Raw genomic sequence first — 19550 nt, forward strand, 5'->3', positions numbered from 1 at the left:
TATAACTTCAATTGTTAATCAGAACTAATTTCATTTTTAATGAGTTCACTTGTTATTCATAATACATATGTATAATCACTTTATGCATGCTCTTGCTGATGTGTATATAGGTGTATGTGTGTGTGTGTATGGCTATTTACTAATTATTTATACAATTTATATAAATATAAAAAATTTAAACGTTTCGTAGACTTTGTTACAGTTTGTTAATTATATATACGTAGCTCGACGGCTTTGTAAAAATATGCAAAAATGTTTAATACAATAAAGGAAATCAGTACACGTCCATGTCGAAACTCCTCTGGCAATTGCAGGCATCCTATGCGCAAAAATCATGGGTAAGTTTAATTTTAGCTTTATGGTATTGCTGGTAAATAAGGACCCGCTAATCAACAGGAGGACGTGCTGAAGGATCGTCGCGATCAATGGGCGGCGGTGAGGTCAGCACTTCAACGCTTTGCGCTGGTCCAGCGGTCAAATAGCCCGCTGTTGGATTGATACCTGTAGGAGAAAGACAAACAGTATAAAGTAATTTTGTTATATTCAATTAGGAATAAGTTACCCGTAAGATAGCCACGTATATTGGTGTCTGCAATAAAGAGATCGTGTCGTTGATCCTTGAACTCTGCCCACACTGGATGCTTGAGCAATATTTGAGTGACACGATCACCATAGTTGAGATTATGTGTCATGCCTTTGAGCGCAGCGACAATTTGTGCTTTAACTGCGGATGGACTGTCAACAAATTCCAAACGACTGTCCAGTAATCCCAACAGATAGGGTATAAGTCCAACTTCTAGCGATTGACTAATAAGCGAGTCCTGTATGGCATAAACAAGAAAAACAAGAAAATCATCGCAGATTACGAACTGAATGGGCATGGAACTTACGTGTTGCTGCTTAAATAGCCGACTCAGCGTTTCGCAAGACTTTTCTATGCACTCGCGATTTTGTTCCATGCATTTCTTGAGTGGCGCCACACACTCCGTTTGCGCAATGGCGCTCACACAGAACTGTGAATATTTTACAAATAATATTAGTTTGTATGTAAAGCTAGGATAGGTATTTAGCTCTCACCTCTGACAGCGATAGTTGATGTAATACTGAGAGTGTGTTCTTTGGTTGCACCGACAAAAGATTGAAAAGCTTGGGTATGTGCCCTAGAACGGGTATATCATCTGCCAGATTTGGCTGTGAGCGCAGTAGCTCCACCAATGCTGTCGTTGATAGATCCAACACATCCTGCTCCGTTGAGCTTTTGCTGATCTGCTCCACTACGAAGTCCAATAGATCAGAAAGAAATTGTTTGGGCTTGCGCAATGTCCATGCCGGATTGCTGACGAACAGACGCAAGTAAACGCCGGCGACGATAATCTCATTGGACACAATATCCTTGAGAATTTCTGGATCCTTCCAAATATACTTGGGATTTGACTTCTGCTGCTGATAGAACCGATTGCAAGTGTCCGCTACCGCGTCGCAGACATTCGAGCGCGTAGAATCATTCCAGATAAGCTCCGGATGCTCATGTATAGACTCAAACAGCTGTACCGACGTGGCTGGCGACTCGATCATGGCATCTATAAACAGTGCAGGCAGAAACTTTGAAACACTAATGCGCACCTTGGGCCCACTAAGACGATCCGCTGTCATCTTGGCTAAAATTTCAGCACACATTTCTCGAATTTGAGGATTGCGTGAATTACAGAACATATCCAGCAAATAGATGGCAGCGCCCTTCGCCTGCGCCTCCTTGATCATCTCCTGCACGTTCATTAGACCGGACAGCGTCTCTAGCACTTTGACTTGACTCGCACGCAGCTCCGGATCCTTCAGTGCCACCAGATAGTTGCCCAAAATCTCACAGGCAGCAACCTCTGAGACGCACTCCTTATTGCGTGACACCAACGCGACCACTTCCAAGGCCACAGCCTTAACACTGGAGTTCTGCAAATAAATTAACAATGTTAACAAAATAGTTAGATAAAATGGAAACGCTGCACTTACATCTGGGAAAATATTGTTCGCCAGAAAACCAAATATCATATCGAAATTGCCAATGCATTGTATCTCGACCTCGGCGTTGGCTTTGATAACCGCTATCAGCGCACGCAGCACCATAGTAATATGCTGCTCGATCTGCTTATCGCTGGAGAAGTCATATTGACTCTGCTGCACAGACTGCTGCTGCTCTGCCTGTGCGTCTGTCTCGAGCTTCTTGCGGCTTTTGGAGCGATTGTAGGCGTTGAGTACTTCATCAAAGGTGCTGCCACGCTGTTGTTGTTGCTGTTGCTGCTGCTGCTGCTGTTGCTGCAGCTTTGGATGATTAGGCGCCAGAGTGGGCGTTAGTATGCCATCGGCGTTCATTTTGGGCGCTGCCGCAATTGATTTGCCTTGCTTGAGCTGCAGATATTGATAGGCATGCTTTAAGTACTCCAACAGATCCATTATAAACTGCTTGGGTTGCGCTATGGCATGCGTGGGCATATCGTTGTAGATTCGTATGAATATGCCGCCAATTTGCAGCTCGTCTCTGTGGAAAAAGAAAATATTAAGTAAAAAAAGCTCAAACACAAATTCAAACTGAAACTTACTTGTGTGCATCAAACTCGAAATTGGCCACCAGCTCATAGACTTGTGCTATATCCTCATGCGTTTCCTTGGCGGAAGCGGTGCGCTGCTGCTCCAGAAAGTCTTTCAGTTGAGCGCGCGTGCCATTATCCCAGATTAGGTAAGGGTTGCGTGTATTCGCCGTCAGCAGCTTAAGCACTTCGGAGTCACGCGCCGTGGCCAACTGGTTGGCTATATAGCCTGTGAGTAAACGATCCAGCACCTGCTTGATGAGCATGTTCTTCGCCTCGCCGGTGACAATATACTTTTGTTGTATGGCATTGAGGCGCTGCTGTAGCTGCTGCTGCTCGCTGTCGGTGGGCGTGGAGCTGGAGGTATCGCTGCTAACACTAGAGTCCTGTTTGGTAAGCACGGCAGGCTCCTTGCCCGTGGTAATGGCCAGCTGTTTGCTCTGCAGCGGATTGTGCGCATTTTGCGTATACGCCGTATTGGGCACCACCTGCGTAGGCTTGGGCTTAAGCGGGGGCGCTGCTTTAGCGGTGCTGCTGGAGGGCGAATTATTTTCACTGCCCGTTATGGGTTTATTCCGCAGCTCCATGCTGTAGCCTGCCAAGGATATGCAGCCCAGCACAGCCATTTTGGCCAAGTTGTTGGCCAACTGCTGTTGATTTGACTTATCGCTCACCTCTACGCCACTCTCATCCAGCGTGTAATCGTACTCAAAGATGAACAGCAACAGCGACCAGAGCACGCCATTGCGCGACAGATTGCACTGCAAGTCATAGTTGTTGGCAGCCAAACTGGTCACCAGGCTGACCGATAGCGTATGCTTGAAGTAAACCACGCGACAAACATCGGAGAGCAACTGGGGCAATTGTATAATCTTTTGTTTGCACTTTTCAAAATTGCAAGCGACCTCAAAGCAGCGCGTCACATTCGATATAACCTGATAGTGCAGTGAGTCTGGCTTGGAGTCGACGCCCAATATGGACACGCAACGTGTGTAGGCCTCCAGCAGCGCCTCTATGCCCTCCTCGCGACGCAGCTCCTCCGCATTTAAGGCCGAACAATGCACCGTATGATAGCACAGCTCTGAGGCAGCAGTCAACAGCTGAGCCTCCTTGGAGAACAGCTCATCGTCTCGTGTTTCCAAGCGTATAGTTTTTATCAACTGCGGATAGCCAGCATATTTATAAGGACGCAGCACTGCAAAGCAAAAGTAAAATAATTCATTAATAATATTTATACTTATACTTAAGTGTATAACTTACCGTCTGGATAACGTTCAAAGAGAATGCTCTGCGTGCGCAATATCAAGACAATATTGTTTGGATCCGGTCCGCCAGAGCTCCAGACACTGCGTGAACACAAAAATTCGTAGGCCTGATTGACCTTCTCGAAGATCTCGCGTCCATTGGGATTCTTGTCCGGATGATACATTTGCGCCAGCTTATAGTAGCTCTTGCGTATCATGGACTCATCGGGTTTGGGTGTTTTAGTTAAATCGATGCCAAGATCTTGATAGGCCTGCTGTATGGTCATTTGTGGCGGCTTCTTTTCCACCTCCTTGCGCCAGGCATCCAGCGTATGCTTGAGCAGCTGCACAGGATCAGCAATGGGCCAATTGGGAAACTTTTGTGTGTCGCACAAATGGCGCAGGTAGTAAATGTGACAGAAGAGTTCATGCTCTAGCTGTGGATAGCTGATGACCGGTATGGCTAGATATGGATATCTGGCCATAGTATGGCCACGCAGACGCGGCGTAAAGTCTGCAATATGCGCCGCAATTTTCTCAATCAGCAGGCGACGCATTTCAGAGCTCCAGATAACCTCCGGCGTATCGAATTCACCCAGAAATATTTCTGCAAACTTTTCAGCGCTGTAATTTTCCAAAAAGCAGACCATAGCCTCAGGCAGCAGCTGTCCCAAAATACTGCGATGCATAATGCCCGACTGGGAAGTCTCCTCGCTGCGGAAACCCTGCTTCATGTGCGTCATCTTCAAGAAGCGTGTTATGGGCAAAATATTGCTGCCCGTGTACATGAGCATAAAGTAGAAGACACCCGTCATATAGACCTTGGGCATTTCCGGATTGTCCTCCATTATCTGGCAGAGCAGCGTGGCGACGCGTTCAAGCAAACCAGGATCATGCGTCAGACACACCTGCACCACATGCGGCAGGCATATGAACTCTGACAACTTGCGCGACAGCTTGGGCCCAGGAATGAGCACAGCAACGCCATTCTGAGTGCGACTGGGAAAGAAGCTGGTGCACTTGATCAGTATGTCGAGTATTTTGCACGACAACTCGGTTTCGTCGTATAGTGGCGTGCCCTTGGCTATGAGGCACCACTTCAATTGGGGTATCTGCTGCAGCGAACGCCAACCGTCCATGCCTATAGCCCAGCAACGTGTCTTGGGCGTAATTTGTCCCTTCTGCCAAAGCTCTTTCAGCTCGGAGTAGGTTATGGGACCTTGACGCTCCGCCTTTTGTCCCTCCTTCTCTATGTTGTAGTACCAGTCCTTCTCCTCATAGGCAGCCATATTGGGACCAGCTTCAATCACATTGGTTTTGGTATTAAGCTGTGCGCGTCCCTTGTGCAGATGCGCCAGCGTTATAAGATCCACCAGACACTGCACATGATCGATCAAGGCGCGGCAATTTGCTTTTTCCAGCACCAGACAGGATATGAGATTAATTAAGGCATCGCGCATGGACGGCGAAAGACACTAGAAATGCATTGCTATTATGCAACTAATAATTTATTTAGACTTGATCAAACTTACGCGATCACTGAGCTGTAATATATAGGACATGTCGCTGAATTTGCCAATCTCCTTGTGGTAGCGCCGGTAGACCTTGGCCAAGGCTTGCAGCGAGAACACAGTCATCTGATCATCATTTACACGCTGGCGGCACAGCACGCGTCGATATAAAGCATTAAAAAGTTCAATGCTAAAATAAATCAAGTAAAAGTTATTAAGTATTAATTAGAATTGTAATTAAAAACAGCAATGCTTACGGATCTTTGACCAAGTTTTGCGGCCAGTCATCCTTTTCCAGTATGAGGCGTATATAATAATCCCCAATTTTGATTTCCTCAGCCAAACACTGATAGCCTACTTCAAATTCCTGATAATTCCAGGCCACAATCATCTGGCCAGCCAAGTCACGATCGTTAAGAAATTGTCGCAGCTCATTCTCCAAGCACATGCGCAGCTCTTCACGCGTCTGTATACAAAATAGATTTATTAGATTTAATTTTCATAGTTGATTACTCTGACGTACCTTGTGATTCCAGATCAAATTGGGCAAACTATGATCTTTGGCAAAATTATAAAAGAAATATGGTAAATTCACAATTGCTTCTGAAGTCTTTTTCTTTTGGCGACGATTTCGCAGCACAACGGGACGATTCTTGAGCGCCTGTGCAGCGCCATCCTGCTGCTCAATAAGATTCATGCCCCAGTGCTTAATGCCTTGCAAATGCTTTTCTATCACATTTTTGCGGGTTCTTTTGGAATGTTGTATTGCGAACTTGAGGTTATCACGGAAATTCAATTTATCCTCCTCCACATCCGTATCAGGCACATTCTCCTCCGACTCCAAGAATGTCAGCAAGCCAGCGGGCTGTAATGTAAACATTTTTAGAAACAAACAACTAAATCGCTTTCGACTACAATTGCTTACAAAAATACGTTTGAAGAGCTCCATGGCCTCCTCGCTGTCGGTTAGCCACAGTCCTATCAAGTGACGCGACAGCTGACGATGCGTTATGAGCGTGGGATCATTCGAGGGCGTGTAAAGCGCCACTAGCAAATGACGACAGAGCGCTGCCTCATCCAGGGCCAAAGCCTGCATTTGTTGCGCCACATGCAGTTCACCCTCCTCTATAATGGCGCGAAGCACCAAGCCGGCACCCTTGACAATGGCCAGCGAAGGATGCTGGAAGAGTTTGTAAAGATAACGTCCGCGCTCGGCAACGAGCTCCAGGAGTATATCAAACTGCTTGCCATCGGTGGTTTCGCTGTAAGGCACACATAACGCAAATGTCATAAAGTCCAGCATGGCGGACAACACCAAAGCCCCGCTGCCATGGCTCTGCAAGCAAATACAAAGTAAAGATTAATAGAAACACTAAACTATTCAGCATTCGTAGCTTGAAATTGTGGGCGTAAAGCTCAAAACTGTAATTTAGCTTACCACATGCATGGTCCACATGTTGAGCAACGTTTCAAGAAATGACTTGGATGACAGTATGGAAGATTTGTTTAGCTGCTCCTGCTTAAGGTCATGATCAGTGTTGACCGAATGCATCAACGAGTTGATCATGTCAATGGCCGAGTATGTGACAGCCAAATCCTTGCGACGCAGCGCAGCTACAATTTTCGTGCCAATTATTTCACGAAAACTACAAAAGATCAAGGCAAACAAATGTATTAAACTAGTGCATTAATATAATCTTATAAAGGGCAAACATACCCTGGCAAATTGGTGAAAGCTGCATAGCCCACTTTACTGGCCAACAAACGCGTTAATGCATGGAAGATGGCCTCCAACTCAATGTTACTCAATTGCGCTGTGGGACTATCGAGCTCTTTTTGCGCCAAGGACTGCAGCGCACTTAAGATTAGTTTCTCTTTGTTCTCCGCAAACAGACTCTGCAAGCAATGCATAAACAATAAATTAGTCTTTATCAATTATTAAGCAATATGAATATAAGTTAATTACATCTTGCGTTACGCTGTAGTTTAGCCCGCTGTGTGGCACATTGGCATTGAAGCGCTCTAAAATTTCATGTCGTCTGCTTGGATTTTGAAAATTATTAATAACGAGACGCAGCAAGCTTGCTTCGGTTTCCTCGTCCACTGAGCTATTAAGCGGCACATAGCGCTTGCCACGCGGCGTGTTGCCAATGCGTATGTGCACATCCTGGTTACCACTGGAGCGCACGGCATCCAGCATCGTGGCCAGCAACGAGTCACGATCATTGGTGCTATAGTTGCGCACAATGCCATTTTTGTATTCAATACAAAAGCGCTGCAGATTGTCCTTGTCACGCACCAAAGCGAATACATCTGTGAGTGGACGCAGTGTGCAGACGCTATAGGTTTGTGGATCACGCTCCAGAAGCGTAAGCTCAGTGAGGCAGAGTATGCGCTTTACTGGATCCGGATGACGCGGTGTTATCTTTTGTACTGTAAACTCGGTCATTGAAGTTTGGAACTGATCATCGCTGCAGGAATAAAACAAAATCATTAAAAGAGTGAGTAAAAAAGTGAATATACCAGAAACTTGCCTGTATTTTCCAAAGCGCTGTCGCTCGAATTGTTCGCGTGTTATCTGGCTCTTGAGTATTTTAATTTCGATGCCGAGAAACTGTGAGCAACGCTGGGCTATATTCTGTACAATTTCATGATGATTGAGCGCCTTGAACATATGCAGGCGACTAAAGCCCCCATAGGCCATCACAATGCCATTTTCGTAGTCCGAGATGCCTGCTTAAAACGTGCGCGAAACGATAAAACCAATAAAGATGAGTGCAAAAACAAGAAACAAAGCGAACGAGAATTAAAATTACAATAGGACAGCACACGAAGGACAACAATTAGTGCACATGGTTCTTGAGCATTTGCAAGCCTTGCTATAGTTACCTATTATTCCTTCAATATCCTTATACATATAGCTTGTGAGCACATCGTTTGTGGTCGGATCTAACTGATCCAAGGAGCATGGTGTCACCTCCAGCACAGTTGGCAAGCTAATACCGGACCAGTGGTATTTGTAGGCATTGAAGCGCTGAACAATTAATTTGATTAATAAGATTATCATATCAATAGCAATGCATTATCTTTTACCAACGCATTCTTGGGCTTGTCGGCAAACTCCCTATAGTATTTCAATATGGAGCTGAGTATGTCGTTGCGATATTCCGATGAAAGCTTGATCGTATCCAATTTCTTGTCTTTCTTTATGGTGAGCACAAACTCATTGGGTATCTGCAACCGTTTAATTGAATTAATATGCCAAGCTGTCAAAGCAAATACAAATACAAATACATACATTTGTGGATTTGGAGGGTGTGGAAGCCACAATATCCGAGTACGACCAGCGATTTGTTAAATCAAATCTATCTGGATTATATGTGGATATGCCACCCGTGCCTATGCTTAGTATCCGTTTATATCTGCCTTTCCATGCATGTTTAGTGACTATAAAGCACTCCAGATCAACATTCTCCTTCGCTGGCAACATTTTGTCGTCAGCGTTATGTCCACGAACTTTACTCCACTAGTCAACAAACTGCAATGAAATTTCCAATTGGATATATTTACGTTGTATGATTATTTTTGGTGCACAGCTGATTCACGCCCCACCGGTTTGTCCGAAAAAACAAATTCACTGCTGATTAATCAAGTGGCTATTGGACTTGGCGACTTATCAGCTGAACTGCCAGCGACGCGGCAGTCGCAGCCCCCACACAACAAAGACCGAAAAGGGGAGTAAACGTGACGACAACATCTATGTGCTCCAATCAAAAGCAGAGCCAGCGGCGTCGGCAATTAGCTTAAGTGTTTGCCATTGTGGCGCCCGTATTTGTTGCTCACCTCAAAAAATTTACAACATTTCACTCCCAGTCTCGCGCTTTGTAATTAGTATTTACTGCAACTATTACTAATAGATGTTTTAGCTACTTGCTAATTTTTGCATTTGCATTTTTTTTACAACAGCAACAGGCAATGTGACCAAGGTGTAAAAAAACCAAGAGCGGATACTCTAAAACTGGTTAACAATGTGACAGCTAATGATACCTTAGCGGTTAACTGGAGAGCAGTTGCTGTCAAACTATGTTGTCAGTACATAACACCACTAGAAACAGACTTGCCATATCAAGCGTATGGCAGCACCCAATATTGGCGCTCAAGTTCAAATTCACCAAATGTATGTGGTGTATAAATAAAAGCAACATACAGTTTTCGGACCTTTTTTGACTTGAACTATAAAAGCAAACTTAAGCATAAACAAATGGTTGTTGCATTTGTTGTTGTATGCGTTATATCGAAGGGCACACGCATCGACACCCAAGATAGCGGAAATTTTGAAATCATGTAGTTCGTTGACTTTAATCGTTGGACAGTAACCCCTAAAAATTTTCGAGAATGTAGAACGTAATAAAAGAAAGGCTTTTAGGCTTAACTACAATTTAAAACTTTATTTGATTGCGTGCAGATATATAAATGGCTTTCTGCTGTAATCTCTTGAGATAAAGTAAATGCAAATAAACATGACAGAATCTATGACATTTACGTATATGTATGTAATTATGTATTTTTAAGAATAAAATCTCCGTAACAAAAGCAAAACAAACAAAAACAAGCAGACGATTCGTATTTTACAAAAAACATGTGTATGTATGTATGTATAATGATTCTGCGTTATCTCAAAAACTGAGCTCTAGCTAATAGTAGTTAGTTAGAGGTGCGTGTGGTGTGTGTGTGTGTGTGTGTAGTATGTGTGTGTGTGTAGTATGTGTGTGTGTGTAGTATGTGTGTATGCATAGTTAATTTAAATCTACGCACTGCCCACTAAACTCGCTTTACAATTGTCACAGATAAGCGCACTGGTTATTTATATAGGCAGGCGTTTGCATTTTGTTGGCCAAATAAACGGGGCCAGGTATAAAAGCTAAACAAACGGTTTGGCATATGTATATCTTAATATCTCACACTGAATGAAAAAGGTGTAGACGCTTATAAAACGTACGCTAAGTCTTAGATATACACACACACATACACAATTTACAAGAAAACATATTACATATAGAATATTATTATTATTATTATCGCGCTCAGACTTTGGTTTGAAAAGCGCTTCCAAAAGAATTGGAATTGCGTCAACAGGTCAGCAGGAGCATTTATTCTTGCCCTCCGTGCCCGTATCCGTCGCACTGCTCAAATTAAATTTATCCGCATCAGCAGCATCGGCACTTATAAGTTTGTCATTGATGAGAATCTGTTGGCGAAAATTAAATGATAATTGAGCATAAAGCAAATGGTTTTCTAAATGCCAAGAGCTTACTTTATTCACCAAAGCACGCGCTGATTCATCGATGTTGATGTTCTCCTTGGCGGATGTCTCAAACCATCCGGCGAAGCCATTCTCCCTTACATACTCATCCATGCGCTCCGGCTGCGTGACAATTCCCTGTTTCTCCTGATCGCACTGTAAAATACCAATAAATAAATGATTAATAATGAAAAGTAGACTTCGTTTAATAAAAGCGAAAGATATTGAACAATTAATATGTGTGCCTACCTTATTGGCCAGTAGTATGCAAGGTATGGGACTGCCATCTGGCAGCTGCACCTTGGAGTCCAAGTCCTCCTTCCATTTGCTGACGCAGTCAAAGGTGCCGCTGCGGGTGACATCGAACACGATGAAAGCGCCAACAGCTTCCTTGTAATAGACACGCGTCATATTGCCAAAACGCTCCTGGCCAGCAATGTCCCAGAGCTGCAATCGCACTATCGTGTTGGCATCCCATTGGAGCACCTTGAGTGCAAAGTCAACGCCAATGGTGGCGCGATAGTTCTGGCTAAAGAACTGATGCACATAGCGCTTGATGAAGGATGTCTTGCCGGTGCCCAGTTCGCCGATGACTAGTATCTTGTAAAGATGTTCGCGCTTCTCTCCGCTGGGCGACATAATGGTCTGCAATAGAGAAAGAGAGAGAGAGAGCGTGTAAAAGTTGCAAGTTGAATGACACAGAATGCGGCAGCAGAAATATATATATATATACTTAAGAGGTAAAATCAACGTATAGAGAGATAAGTGTGGCAAATGTGACGACAAACATGAAACACTTTTGCGGCTTCGCAAGCTAAATCAACGCCCGTTGCGTGCCAATCAGTCGGTCAGGTCACCTTACCGGTTCCATCTGCTGTTCCATGGTTAAGTCCCCGAATGCCGGCATGGGTTTGACAATGCAGTCCTCCTGCTCCGACTGCGAGTCCTTGGAATCGTTCGAGTACTCGCTGGCCACGGACTGATAGCGCAAAGTCTCGCGCCTGCCTTCGATGCTGTCGTGATCGCTTAGGGCAAACTGTTGCTGTGCAAAGCTCAAGCGTCGCAGGCTAGAGTCGCTGGGCTCCTCGGTGGAACTGGGCTGTTGATTGGCGGCGGCGGCTAGGGCCAGCTCATAGGCGTCCGGTGCACGCACAGCGCTGCCAACGGCGAAACGCACTTGGGGAACAGCGGCAGCGGCACTCTCCGCTAAGGATACGGCGTCCACTTGCTCCTCCACGTCGCTCAGGCTCAGCAGCACAATGGTAGCTGGATTGGGAATGGGCGATGGCGTCACTGGCGCCTGCACTGTATGCACTGGACTGGCCGTTGTGTTACGATTGAGGCGATGGCCGCGCTGCTGCTGCTGTTGCATTAACTCACGCTCCTGCTGCTTGCTGCTGCTGCTGCTCGACTTGCGCACTGCTCCACTGCTGCTGGCGGACTGAATTGGCAATGCAGCGGCGTTGGCAGCACGACTTGGCTTGGCTGGCGCACGCTCACGCGGCGGCGTATCGCGACGACTCTCGGTGATAACGATTTTCTCGTCGTCGTTGGCGGTGGTTGTATAGGTCGCTTTAGGTTTCTTCTTGGCAGCCGGCTCTTTGGACACCTTGGCCACAATTAGCTTAGTGGTGCGGCTATCGTTTGTCGTTGTCAGCGTTGTAGTCGTTGTGGTTGTTGATTTTCCACTCCCAGTTGCTGCCGCAGCCGCTGCTATTGCTGCTGCTGCTTCAGCTGCTGTTGGTGTCAGATAATCCGTTTCGCTTGCTGCGCTCTTGCTTTGGCTCTGACTCTGACTCTTACTTTTGCTTTTACTTTTGTCTTTCTTCGCTGGCTCTTTGCCTTTGAGCGTCTCCACCTTCTTGCCGCTGATTGTTATCTGCAACGTGCTGCTGCTGCTGTTGTTGCTGCTGCTGGCCGGCAACAGTCCCGACTGCAGGCTAATGTCATCGCTGGTCGCCAGACTGTGTGGCCGCACCTTGGACGACGACGACAACGACGACTTGCTGCCCACCAGACTGCCCAGCAGCAAACGTCGCGTTAGGCTCTTCTTCTTGGCCGCCTTGACAGAGCTGTCCGTGCTTAGGTCACCGATGCTAAGTAGATCCTCGACGCTGCGCGGCTTCTGTGGCTGTGTGGCGCTGTCTTTGGGCCTTTTGCTCTTGGGCCTGGACAGACTGCGAAAGGCGGCGGAGAAACGTGAGCGCGGCTTAAGCTCCCGCTCCCGCTCCTCATCAGCTGAGGCTACCTCTGTCGTCGTCGTCGTCGTCGGCTCTTTGGCTTTGTCTGCTTTGCTGGTTGGCGTTGCAGCGCTTTGCATTTTACCTTTGCATCCTTGGCTCGAGATGAACTAAATGAAACACCGCAACACACAGTTTAAGCGAACGCGACGCGCACTGAAATTCAAATTGTTGCCGTCTGGCTTTTTATAAATTTTGCAAATTATCTTATTACCTGCTGGCGTCCCCCTCTCTGTCGCTTGTGGTGAGAGCCGCCCAAAAAGGTTTTACATTACACTCGCTCTCCCCCAAACAGTTTAAGCTGCTCACAGTGTTGACTAACAACACTACTTGTTGCGCAACCAGCGTGAGAGTCGTGGGCAACAAGCGGCTTTTAAATGCGCCCAGCCAGCCCAACAGCGCCCGCTTATCAAGCGGACACAAAGCCTCGCGCTGTTTGCGCTGGCCAAGAATGATAGTTGCCTGTATTTAAGCGCAAGGTCGTCAGCGGGAAATTGATAGGCTGACATCATCACCAGCATCATAATCAGCTGGGCATCAATGGCAATCATTGAGCCATGGCGGAGCAGAGCAAACTGGTCTAGCCGGCTGGACACTGATTAAGTGGGTTAGTAAGCTGGCAGCCATGCCTGACCTGCGCTCAGCTCAGTCAGCTGTCCAAATGCATTGAGGCAAGCAATTTGCAGCTATAGAAGCTACACGCACTTGGCTGGCTTCCTGACTCAAGCTGAGGATTAGCACGGCCAGAGTGTCAAAGACTCGACTGCAGCATAATTGCTTGGGTCTGGGGCTGGGGCTGAGCTTAGTGGGTGGTTAGGTTGAGCGCCACAGTTGGGGCTCAGCTGTTTGAGTATATAGAATTACGTTTATTACAAAACGTGGTGAGCCACAATAAAGACATATCGCACACATATCCTATTTCCCTATATGCGGAAGTCAAGAGCGCTCAGTCTCACATAACTTACTTAGTTAGTTTGTATACTAAGGCACAAATCAAACAATTAGATCTAAATCTAATCTACTAAATTGGAATTTCTACGAGAGCGATCTGGACAGATTGCTCAACAAGATCTCTACTCAAAGTCATGCCCAACAGTTTAAGCAATCTCTCTATATTGCACTATTAACCCTTCTCCCTCCAAATCAAACATTGCTATGGTCAAAGTGTATATAAAATTTAGTTGGCGCCCATTTAATTTATATTCAAAACAAACAAAAAAAGTTGCACTTCGATTCAAAAGTTACAAAAAAGGTTTTTCTGTTTATTATAAAGTCTGCATTTCATTAAAATAAATACATTAAAATAAGTGATTGAACTGTATATACCACACACTGTAAATAACATTTAGAGCGCTTTTGAAATTGTTTTAGTATAAGCTTTAGCTATATACTGTTAGCATAATTTAAATTTGGAATTAGGAATTAGAATTCGTGGACATCGAACAGAGCAAATAAGTATTGCTAGCTTTGGAATTAAATGACTTAGTTTAGTTTAGCGTTGCTCACACCTTAGAACGGCAGTGATGATCACGGGCATTTTAAAAGTATTTGACAAGCCACGGCCAGGTAAACTAAACAGCAATTAAAATGCTGGAGCTCAGCACTCAGCACAACATTATTTAATTTTAGATCCCGATGCGGCAAACTGGGCACTTTTGGAACCAGGATGGCATGTTTTTTTATTATACGCAGCCTATGCCGCATTTGTGTTTAGGGTGGGGCGAAAGTTCATGGAGAATCGCAAGCCCTTGAATGTGAAAACTCCAATGATTGTATATAATGCATTCCAAGTTGTCTACAATTCCATACTGTTCTATAATGTGAGTTCACTTGCGTGCTTAGTTAGTGCGCCAAAACATTCATTTGCATTTATTTTTGCAGCTTGTGTACTACATGTACGTGGAGCCAATGTACGACTTGCGCTGCATGGAGACTCTGCCCCTGGATCATCCCAAAAAGAACGTCGAGCGCTGGATTATGTATGGATATTTTATAAACAAGCTGCTGGATCTGCTGGACACGGTGTTCTTTGTGCTGCGCAAGAGTTACAAGCAGATTACCTTGCTGCATGTCTATCATCATATATTGATGGGCCTAACGCCCTATTTTATCGGTCGCTTCTATGGCTTTGGCGGGCAATTTGTGACAATTGCATTGCTAAACACACTGGTGCATATTGTTATGTATTTCTATTACCTTATCTCGGCCATGAGCACAAAGCTCAAGGGCAGCATCTGGTGGAAGAAGTACATAACAGTTATACAATTGGTACAGTTTGTCATTTTACTAGCGCAAACGCTTTACGTGAAAGTCTTTGAGCCCGACTGTGGCTATCCAGCTATTCTGAATTATTTGCAAATGACACAGTCTATAACAATGATTATTATGTTTAGCAATTTCTATATTAAGTCCTATGTCAAGACGAGCCAGAAACAAACATAAATACAAATTGTGTAAGCTTGAACTGTTTACATTTTTCAATTCTTGAAACATTGAGCTCACGTGTAAGTAGTTTGCATTAGAAATTCATTTCACTTTTACTAGCAAACGTCAGCTTTGTGTGATTTAAATGTTTGCATGTCAACGAACGAACAAAGAGTTCTAACCACACATGGAAACATGGCAAGTATTTTCATCTAAACGCTGCAATTTACCAACGACCTAAATTCTCACAACAGCACAAAAGCTAAAACACTTTTCAAACTGCTGGCGTTCATGTGGAGCTGCAAATACTTAGTATGTTTCATTTGAAGGAGTTTATGGCACAGGTCACGAAAGTATGTTCGTAGCTTTAATTTGAGTTGCATTGAGTAAAATAAAATGAGCGTACATTTATTTAATTCCTAAGTAAATCCTCTATAAAGGTTAAATTCGTTGTCTAAAATATACTAGTGAGCATCACATCTAAAATTTGGTGTTACTTTAAGTAATTTCCTTCTTACTTATTCTAAGCTAAGTTGCTTTAAACAGCATAATAATTAATTACATATAATAACAGTTATAAACAAGTATTCTTATTTAAAATAATTATTACAGCTATTACATTTGAACACTTTGCTTGCAGTAATTATTTCTATTGTTGTACTGCTCTTTGTTGTGCAACCTACTTAACTCTAATTTTAGTCAATTTTCTACACAGATGTGAAGTTGACATTTTTGTAAGTTTACCTTCTACTCCTTTCTCCTAGATTGGCCTATTTATTCGCCACTTTGTAATAAACTTGCGTTAGTTCGTCTTTAGCGTAACAAGCATAAATGTTGTAAATTCGTTGCATACTTTTAGGCTTTTATTATAAGTTGTTGACATTTTGTATTTTTGTAGTACAGCAACATTTGTTTAATGTTTTGTTAATAAAATTAGATATTTGCAAAATATAAAAATGTAATTAGATTATAAAACCAATAGAATAATTAATATATATACCTAGGTAAGTTAACCCTAATTTTCAAACGACTTTCGCACGTGACATTTTGTGCTTAGCTCGACACTTGAACTCCAAATGCATTAAATATGAAGCTTGCCACACGTTGCGCATAGATACATTTGTAACTCACAGATTCATGCAACGATATGAGTTGTACATTCATAAAAAGTGCAACTGTAGGCAACCTTGCGTGCTGATTTCAATATGCAAGCAACTATTGCTTTATTTATCAGTCCCAACTGCAATTAACATATAAATGTAATCACAACAATAAATGCAAAAACACAAAAACAATAACAATAACAAAAGGCGGCCACAAAGTGCATTGCCTTTGGGGCCAATGATGCGCTAGCAGATTATATAAAGCAATAGCAAATAAAACAAAAATAGTGAGCTACAAAAATCATGACGATTGCTAAAAGTAATGCCATATATACATAAAGATTCCGATGAGTGTATTATGATATCTTATCTAGACTGGCAAAGTAGTTCCCTTGCAGCGTGATTAGATATACACTAAGCTTAGAATGGAATGACTCAGCTTGTCAATGAAAAAAATGTCAACAATTTTCTTTTAATTGCACATGCTGCTTAATTTAGACTTTTCGTTGTCTTACAGACACTTTCGCTTGACCTCAAAACGTGGCATGAGCCGATAAAAACGGTTGCAAGTGGCCTCAAGCTAGGGTTCCCATAAAACGCAGACACAGGCTAACTAAGTAGCTAAAAATCGTTAGAGTAACGCAACACACCCACAAACGAGTACGTGAATTGACAAGCGACAGCTGCACAGTGTCACATTTTGTAATATCAATAGATAAGCTTAGTAAATATTCAAATTTATCGCTGACTTGCATTTCACATAAATTAATAAATAGTGAGCAAACTTTGTATATATAATTCATTCATATCTGTTCTGCGGCAAAGAATATCATCGTCCCACTGTAAGCTCTCAATTCAAGGCGGGGGAAATTCCATTTTGCCATAACACGTGCCCCCAGTGGGCAAGCAGACTGTGAAATTCGCTTTATTTGTTGACTGGGCTTGAGGGGTAGGCATTGTCTATGGTTTTATCGCCATGTTTATTATATGGCGCTCTAGCTTTGGCTTTCATTTCCTCTTAATTGGTGTGTAAATATCTCAAATACCGTAAATATCTTTTAACATTTAGCTATGACATAAGCTTAGACACCACAGCGCACTTTAAGCTTTTCCCACAGTTCTCAATAAAAATATAAAACAAATGCAAATACCATTTCCATTGACATTTGCATGTTTAGCAACTTTACTGAAATTAATTAAAAAGCGCCAAGCAATTTCTATAGCTGACACAGCAATGTTATAACAATTTATTGCAAAACTTGGTCAATACGTGTATATTATAATTTTGTTGGACTTATTTGCTGTTAACAATGTACAACAAATACAAGAAGAGCTAAGTTCAATAGCAATGCGCTTAAGTTGAATGAACATTTGCCAAAGTCTTGAGCATAGTTTTAAAATAAAGCTTTTAATAATGAAACACTTGCTTAATTGTTTATCCTATAACATTTAAATTTGAATATTTAGTATAATTTATTTGATTAAATTTTTATACAATGTTTTAGAGCTACCCTCGCATCAATAGAAAACATACTCTGGCTTAATGTTGTTACAAAACTCACCCCGTTATATAGATAGCCGTTATTCCGATTGATATCCATATTAGTGCGTATCCCAGTCGTAATGCTGAGCGCCTCAACGGCGCTAAGATCGATTTGTGGCTTCCGTTCGACGTAAGCAGGAGTTGCACTGCGCAAGGAGTACGAGTGGGTGGTGAGTTCCGACTCCGACTCCAACTGCTGCTGCTGATGTCGCACAAATATGGGTGACTCTTTGGCGCTAAGCGTGCCCAGTGCAGCGTTATTGGCGGCGCGATGTTTGTGTTCAACGGGTGATGTCTCTGCCGCCAGTTGTTTTTGCAGATATTGACAGCGTAGGCAGGCACAGCTAAGAGGAGATGCTTTGGCAGGCGACTTGGAGGAGCCCTTAGGTGTTGTGGTGAGTGTAAGATCTGCCACAGAATTGCAGATATTACGGCGACCGGCCGAGGAGGAGACTACGCTGCAGCGTATGACGCCGGTTGCCATGCAGCGTTGGTTAGAGAGTGGGTGCAGGAGTTGGGGGCGGGCGGAGCTTTCTTGTAGATGCTGCTGCTGCTGCTGCGTGTTATTGCTCTTTAGACTTTGACAAACACATAGCTTGGCTCGCTTGCTATCTCGCTTACCCGCACGCACTGTTTTTGGTATTGCTTTATATGTGTGTTTATCACGCGGCTCGCTTGTCACACAGTGGCTCAGTCAAGGTCATTCGCACGCGCTTTATCTATTTTTGTATGTTACTTGTGTGCAAGTATGTGTGTGTGTGTGTGTGAGTATGAGACACTCAGTTCACTTACTAGTTGATTGGCAAATGTTTTTTAGTTGTTTAACCAAGCGCCGATCGATGTTATTTCATTTATTCAAATTACTTTCTGCGCTTCGCCTTCACATTTACGTTCACGTTTACGTTCTCGCTTTCATGCACACACTTAGAACTTAACGGTATAGCTTTGCACTCTTTATCTCTTTTAAACGGTAATTAAAGCGCTGCTCTGCACTTGCACCTTTTATTGTTGCTATCAAAAATTGCATTTAATGCCCAAAACACAAAGATTTGCGTTATCGCCTTAGCTGCGCACTTTGCACGGTTTAATGAACTCACGATTTCTGACCAGTTGCTGCACAATATTTAACTTTTTGGCCAGCGACGAATTTGTTGCTGCAATTGCAAATGCAAAGTAAACACAACTGAAAACTGGTTTGCTTGTCCAGAGCGCGACAGTCATTAAACATTCACTGGAACACTTTACTTATTGCATAAGGCTTTAATGTACTTAATTTTTATATCTGCGTGAAGTGCCTTTGTTTTAAGTCACAAACAGTCGGTTCTCACATGTGAACGTCTGAAGCAGACAACAACAAACACAAAAGAAGCAAGAGCACACGCGTTATTCAAAGCGCCAAAGCTGTATTTAAATAGTATAACTAGCTAATCAATTTGCCTTTTATCTTGATTGGCAACAATATCCAAATCTAATCATTTGCTCTATAACAAAATTCAATGCTGTTTGCAAATGTCACCGTTGTTTCTATGCCACACACGCTGTTTAGAAAAACTATACACAATTCTACTATTATTTACTTTATTTATGTACACTTATTGACA

General features: G+C 43.4%; 3 protein-coding genes across 6 annotated transcripts; 1 reads left to right on the forward strand and 2 right to left on the reverse strand.

Annotated features, from left to right (window-relative positions):
• Window positions 1-25: 25 nt before the first annotated feature.
• LOC108596965 (dnaJ homolog subfamily C member 13) lies at window positions 26-9286 on the reverse strand. Of its 2 annotated transcripts, none has more exons than XM_017983213.1 (19): window positions 9181-9286; window positions 8636-8875; window positions 8431-8571; window positions 8227-8371; window positions 7872-8070; window positions 7304-7808; window positions 7055-7233; window positions 6776-6983; window positions 6263-6673; window positions 5861-6202; window positions 5595-5803; window positions 5359-5527; window positions 3843-5301; window positions 2595-3777; window positions 2008-2533; window positions 1078-1947; window positions 891-1013; window positions 563-821; window positions 26-501 (listed from the first exon to the last, which is right to left on the reverse strand). In XM_017983213.1, exons 2-19 carry the CDS (start codon window positions 8825-8827, stop codon window positions 386-388), a joined length of 7236 nt encoding a protein of 2411 aa, XP_017838702.1. In that variant the 5' UTR covers window positions 8828-8875; window positions 9181-9286; the 3' UTR covers window positions 26-385. The 2 variants fall into 2 exon arrangements, with proteins under 2 accessions (XP_017838702.1, XP_017838701.1); XM_017983212.1 differs by having other exon boundaries at window positions 7872-8073.
• Window positions 9287-9961: 675 nt separating this feature from the next.
• On the reverse strand, window positions 9962-19181 carry LOC108596991 (ras-related protein Rab-32). Of its 3 annotated transcripts, none has more exons than XM_017983261.2 (4): window positions 17969-19181; window positions 10889-11284; window positions 10652-10795; window positions 9962-10585 (listed from the first exon to the last, which is right to left on the reverse strand). In XM_017983261.2, the coding sequence occupies exons 1-4, from the start codon at window positions 18431-18433 to the stop codon at window positions 10475-10477; spliced, it is 1116 nt and encodes a 371-aa protein (XP_017838750.1). In that variant the 5' UTR covers window positions 18434-19181; the 3' UTR covers window positions 9962-10474. The 3 variants fall into 3 exon arrangements, with proteins under 3 accessions (XP_017838750.1, XP_017838751.1, XP_017838749.1); XM_017983262.2 differs by lacking the exon at window positions 17969-19181 and adding an exon at window positions 13094-13225; XM_017983260.2 differs by lacking the exon at window positions 17969-19181 and adding an exon at window positions 11502-13035.
• On the forward strand, window positions 14352-15355 carry LOC108596993 (elongation of very long chain fatty acids protein F). Its single transcript, XM_017983263.2, has 3 exons — window positions 14352-14445; window positions 14509-14699; window positions 14761-15355. The coding sequence occupies exons 1-3, from the start codon at window positions 14403-14405 to the stop codon at window positions 15319-15321; spliced, it is 795 nt and encodes a 264-aa protein (XP_017838752.1). The 5' UTR covers window positions 14352-14402; the 3' UTR covers window positions 15322-15355.
• Window positions 19182-19550: the final 369 nt, after the last annotated feature.

The sequence above is a fragment of the Drosophila busckii genome, chromosome 2R (assembly GCF_011750605.1).
Source record: "Drosophila busckii strain San Diego stock center, stock number 13000-0081.31 chromosome 2R, ASM1175060v1, whole genome shotgun sequence".
NCBI lineage: Eukaryota > Metazoa > Arthropoda > Insecta > Diptera > Drosophilidae > Drosophila > Drosophila busckii.